We start from the raw sequence: 6,000 nt of genomic DNA on the forward strand, positions 1-6,000 counted from the left end.
TGAACAGAGCCTGAAATGTGGAAGTTTTCAGCTTGAAACAGCGAGACGACGCCTCCTCGGAGCGCAGATAGCCGTCAGGCGCCATGGGCCGTCCTTAAAGCGACACTAACAGACCAAAATCTCTCATCAGCCGTTAAAATGTTCACCAAAAACCAGCTGAATTTATCGAATGGTGTCCACTCAGTTGTGCCTTACAGTTTTTGAAAAAAATTTTATCAAACAAAGCAGCAGTCTCTGAGCCATTCCTAAACAATGAAAAAACGACAAGAGGGTGGGCCACTCCTCACTCAAAGACTGCCCACAGGCGAATGACGTAACCGACAGGCGTGACAAAACTCTTGCATGCCCACGAGGGTTCAAGCATGTCTGATGTAATCACACGTGATTCAAATCCATATGGTTTTTGAAAAAAATAAGGTCGGTTACTTTTCTAATAGCCCTCGTATAATTATAGTTTTTATTGATTGCAGCGGTAAAAATTGACACATAGTGGCCCATTGGATGCTTCTCCTGAGGCACATTGGGCTAGTCCAGTGAAATTCCTTGGTTCTCGAAGGCCCGCCCGCCCGTATGCAATGAATCTAGCATATCTGACCTCACCTCTGCTTTCTGTCTCCCTCAGAGCACAAATTGCTGTTCTCTTTCTTTCCTTTGCCTCTCTCTCTCTCTCTCCCCCCCCCCCGTAGGCCTTATTTGTCTTATTTGTAATTAGTATATACCATAAAAAGACATCTCTAGCAGTGTTTCTTTGTCACTTTAACATGAAATGAACATTTTGACGCTGTGCCCATCTCCCCCAAGAAGAAGGTTTTTGTGAGTAGTGAAAAAGCATTTTTTTTTTATGTGGGCTCTTTAATGTAGGCTGATGCACTTATTTTCAATTGTTGAAACTGCGCGATGCAAACATGCATTCTTCTTTAGCATATGCTTCCAGACATCATATATAGGCCTATATATATATATCGTATATATAACGGCGCTGGGCCCTCAGGTGATAAAAAAGTGCCCGGGACCTTTTCAGATGCCAGTCCAGCCCTGACAACACTCCTTCCTGTTTTATTCTGACACGTGTCAGACAAATGCAAAGTACAATCGTTGCAGTACATTGGCTGTACTGCAACGATTGTACTTTACCAACAGAAGACACTGTTAAATTTAGGTAAACCTGAACTACTGAAGAAACTCTGAATGCACTTGAAAGCATGAGGTCTGAAAGACGTCCCTTTATCCAACTCCAGCTGCACTGACTCATTGTTAAAATCTGTAGTCAAGAAAAAATACTCGCATCTGAATCTGATGAAACAGTTTAGAATTCAGAGAAACATTTGAAGCAGAAACTAAATCCTGACCTGAGAGTGTCCAGGTGACAGTGTGGACTCTCCAGTCCAGCAGACAGCAGCTTCACTCCTGAATCCTGCAGCTGGTTGTTACTCAGGTCCAGTTCTGTCAGACTGGAGGACTGAGAGCTGAGAACTGAAGACAGAACTTCACAGCTTCTCTCTGACAGATTACAGACAGACAACCTGCAGAGAAAATAATCAACAAGAAAAAGATTTGTGTCATCATGCAAAGGTTCAGTTTGTTCTCCACCTCAGACAGGATTCATGAACCAGCTTTGGAACACTGAGTCAAACAAAGTGTTTTTATTCAGTTAAACCACATTGTTAAATATTAAAAGGCTACGAGTGATGTGTTGTAGGGGTGTTGCTATGAGATATTTTTTGAGTGTTCTATCAATTAAACAAATAACTTGATAAAAAGTACTTTTTTTAATATATCTATAGTCCTGAAGTAATGGCACAATGTGTTTTGCCATCATGCAGATTTTCAAATTTAGGGTGTTCTCTCTCTTTTTTCCTGGATAATTATTTATTTTTTTCATGCCATTCCAAGTTTTGGAGCTTTCGTGGACCATAAGCTGGAGGAAGCTGCCACTTTGTTCCACCAAGAAGAAAAAAAAACATTTTAAAAACTGAAAGTCTCTTCTGTGATTATTTTATTAGTTATGGTCCCACCATTAACCACAGCCATCCTTCATCTCTTCAGCTTTCTGCTAGTGACAAAAATTACACTGTTAACAACATGTCATTCATAATGATCAGCTGAGGTTCCAGAGGCAGGGCTATGACATCATCATTTCAGAAAAGCTCCAGCTCCACCTCAACTGAGCCAAGAAGGACTTTATGTCCTGAGCAATACTTGTGAGGAAGGGAAAGGTGTCAGACACGTTATGTTTTTCCATCAGTCACATTGATCGATCACTGAGAGTCCAGTTAAGAGCCACACTGGTTGGTTCTGCCTCACAGAGTCAGCAGCATCACCATTTATGGGAGGAAGAAAAAGCTACAACTCCATTTGAGAGATGATGCTGGACAGAGACTCTAATGACAAAGTCTCATCAGCAGGGATCCAGGTGAAGACAGGCAGGAAATGGAAGGATGTGGAGGCAGTTGAACAGGCTGAAGCACAGAGAGCTGGTGAGGACAGTTACAGCAGGTCAGGCAGACTTTGGGAGCAGCCTGAGATCTCAGTACAACAAAACCAGGGGAAAGGAAAGACGCCGGCCGGTGCAGGATGAAATCTGAGTTTGGGTGGAAGAAACCCACGAGAGCAGGACAGTCGGGATGCAGCAGCAAGTAGCATGGACCAAGTGATGGAGTAGAAGATCTCGTGGCCAAAACTGTCAAAGGCGGAGCCACACTGGATAAAATTCCTGATTCAATCAGTCTGTGACGTCCTCCACAGTGTGCCACGTTGTAGTGTAGCTTCTTCTGATACATTGATTAGCTACTTAAACCAGTTATGTTCATGCTCTGTGTTTTATTGTCCATTTTTTGTAGAAGCATTACAGCGCCACATAAAGGCCTGGAATATTTGGGTGATTCTTAGACTACGGGCACTTATTATGTCCTTTGATCATATTGTATGAAAAACAGAAAAAAGGGGAAATTTCACACTTTCATAGTTATCTTTACAATGAAAGTGTGTTAAGAAATTTGTTCTAGTAGTCTATGATGACTTTTTCACCTTTTTTCAGCATCATTATATGCAAATATTGCCGTTTTGTGCTTGTCCCACACCCAGACTTTTGATCTTCAATGATAAAAATGAATGGTAAAGAAACGTTTTCTCTAATGTTTTAAAATATCTCTGAATAAAATATCAGTAAAATAATCAAAACATAATTGGGGTATTCAATGTCATACAACTGTTGTGATTTTTTTAAACAAAATGTAGTTGTCCCACACTATTGCCGTAATTTCCACCACAACACTGTAATGTCCCTTTAAACAGTTTGTATGAAAGATTGTTTGGGTAGTTTCTATGGAGATAAACAGTGACATCAGAGCACATGTATATAGCGCCAAATCACAACAAACAGTTGTCCCAAGGCGCTTTATATTGTAAGGCAATGGTGTGGTGGAAATTACATTAACAAGGCCAATAGTGCCCATAGTTAAAGAATCACCCATGTATAAAAGGACTTTGGTGATTGGAATCAAACAACTTAAACAGAAAATACAATCACATGTTGAAGCCTGAAGAACTTCACCGGAAAATTCAAAGAAAACAGCAGACACACAAAAAACAGGAGCAGCATCTGAGGGACCACAGAACTTTACAAATATACATCAGGAGCTGTTAAACGAGATCTGACATTCCAGAATAGAACAGCAGGGAGTGAAATGGAGGAATAAGATTTCTGGAGTGAGTTCAATGAGGAGGTAGAGAGAGAATCTAAGCTGAAGAGTGGTGATTGGAGCAGACTTCAATGGAACGATACAGAACAGAGTGATGAGGAAGTTCTGGGTCGATATGATATCGAGGAAGGTGGACGACATTCTATGCAGGAGATTCAAACTAAAAGAGACTGTAAGGTGGTGGCAGGACATGGAGTGGGGGTTTGTAGGATGAGTTTGCAGAAAGAGAAAGAGAGAGCTGAACCAACTGGAAAATTACTGCAGATGTGGTGAGGGAGACAGACAGGAAGGTGCTGGATGTAACATCTGGACACTGGAGAGGAGACGAGGAGACTGGGAGGAGGAATGAAGGTGTTCAGGAAAGTATAAGGAGAAAAAGAGGTTGGCATTGAGATCATTGGAGAGGAGAAGAAAGTTGACAGGAGGAGGTGGTGTAAAGTGAAAAGAGAAAAACTAAAGAAAGGACACTGAATTATGGATGAAGAAAGAGAAAAGAACTTGTTCTGATTGGACACAGAACTGGAAAGGATGTACAGTAGGTAAGTAATAAAGTTTGTAGATGTTAATGTGCTGACCAGTGAGGAGAGGGTGTTGAGAAGGTGGAGGGAGTGATCTGAAGATCTGATGAAGAAAATGAGCCACAGAGAAGACTCAGGGCAGGTCTACAGACACTACCTTGTTCAAGGGCAGTGGGAGGAGCCAGAAACTATGAACATAATTTTAATGTCAGGAATAAACTCACAGACACGGAGAGAACATGTAAACTCCACACAGAATGGACCTGAACTTTAATGGTAATTGAACCTAAGACCTTATTGCTGTGAGCATGTGATACCCGCTGCACCACCCTGACATGTTTCCAACAGAGACTGAAATCCTTTAGTTCTGGTTCAGATGACATATCTGAGTGTTGATGTGAAACTGAATCTGAAAGAGTTTAGAATTCAGAGAAACATTTTGAAACATTTGAAGCAGAAACTAAATCCTGACCTGAGAGTGTCCAGGTGACAGTGTGGACTCTCCAGTCCAGCAGACAGCAGCTTCACTCCTGAATCCTGCAGCTGGTTGTTACTCAGGTCCAGTTCTGTCAGACTGGAGGACTGAGAGCTGAGAACTGAAGACAGAACTTCACAGCTTCTCTCTGACAGATTACAACAAGATAACCTGCAGAGACAATTAAAAACAAGAAAGAGTTTCACATTATAAATTAAGTCAGTGTTCAAATATCAAAGTGTCTCTGTCCTTACAAAGCTTTTTTAGATGCTTTGATCACTGGCAGCAGCATCAGAAGAGCCTCATGTGAAGCAGAGTATTTCTTCAGGTCAAACACATCCAGATGTTGATCTGATGACAGTAAGATGAAGATCAGAGCTGATAAATGAGAAGGAGACAGATGTTCTACAGAGAGACATACTGAACTCAGGAACTGTTGGATCTGATCCACTAGAGAACGATCCTTCAGTTCATTCAGACAGTGGATCAGATTGATGTTTCTCTCTGCAGACAGATTCTCATCGAGCTTCTTCTTGATGTACTCGACTGTTTTCTGATTGGTCTCTGAGATTCTGTCTGTCTGTGTCATCAGGCCTCGTAGGAGCATCTGATTGTTCTGCAGGGAAAGACCCAGAAGGAAGCGCAAGAACAAGTCCAGGTGTCCATTTGGACTCTTTAAGGCCTCGTCCACAGCACTCTGATGGAGACGTGTTAGTTCAGGTTTTTCTTTCAGTATGTTAATCTTTCTGGATGTTGTTTGTTCTTCTGACAGCAGATTGACTCCAGACTGGATGAAGGTCAGATGGACATAAAGAGCAGCCAGAAACTCCTGAACACTCAGATGGATGAAGCAGAAGACCTTGTCCTGGTAGAGTCCTCTCTCCTCTTTAAAGATCTGTGTGAAGACTCCTGAGTACACTGAGGCTGCTCTGATATCGATGCCACACTCTGTCAGGTCCTCTTAATAGAAGATCAGGTTCCCTTTCTGCAGCTGCTCAAAAGCCAGTTTTCCCAAAGACACAATCATCTTCCTGTTCTCTGGATTCCAGAGTGGATCTGTCTCAGCTCCTCCATCATACTTGACCTTCTTCACTTTGGACTGAACCACCAGAAAATAGATGTACATCTCAGTCAGGGTCTCTGGCAGCTCTGGTGTGTCTCTGGTGTCCAACACGTCCTCCATCAATCAATCAATCAACTTTTTTCTTGTATAGCGCCAAATCACAACAAACAGTTGCCCCAAGGCGCTCCACATTGCAAGGCAAGGCCATACAATAATTATGAAACACAGTCTACGTCTAAAGCA

General features: G+C 42.0%; 1 protein-coding gene across 1 annotated transcript in view; it reads right to left on the reverse strand.

Moving 5' to 3' along the window:
* The window catches only part of LOC117503803 (NACHT, LRR and PYD domains-containing protein 12-like), a 28,906-nt gene extending 23,234 nt beyond the window's left edge, over positions 1-5,672 (reverse strand). The window contains exons 1-2 of the mRNA XM_034163067.1: positions 4,949-5,672; positions 1,350-1,523 (exon numbers count right to left, since the gene is read on the reverse strand). Of these exons, the coding sequence (XP_034018958.1) occupies positions 1,350-1,523; positions 4,949-5,301 (527 nt within the window). The 5' untranslated portion in view covers positions 5,302-5,672. The remainder of the gene's footprint in view (positions 1-1,349; positions 1,524-4,948) is intronic.
* Between the last annotated feature and the right edge of the window lie 328 nt (positions 5,673-6,000).

This window comes from Thalassophryne amazonica, chromosome 22 (assembly GCF_902500255.1).
Source record: "Thalassophryne amazonica chromosome 22, fThaAma1.1, whole genome shotgun sequence".
Classification (NCBI taxonomy): Eukaryota; Metazoa; Chordata; class Actinopteri; order Batrachoidiformes; family Batrachoididae; genus Thalassophryne; species Thalassophryne amazonica.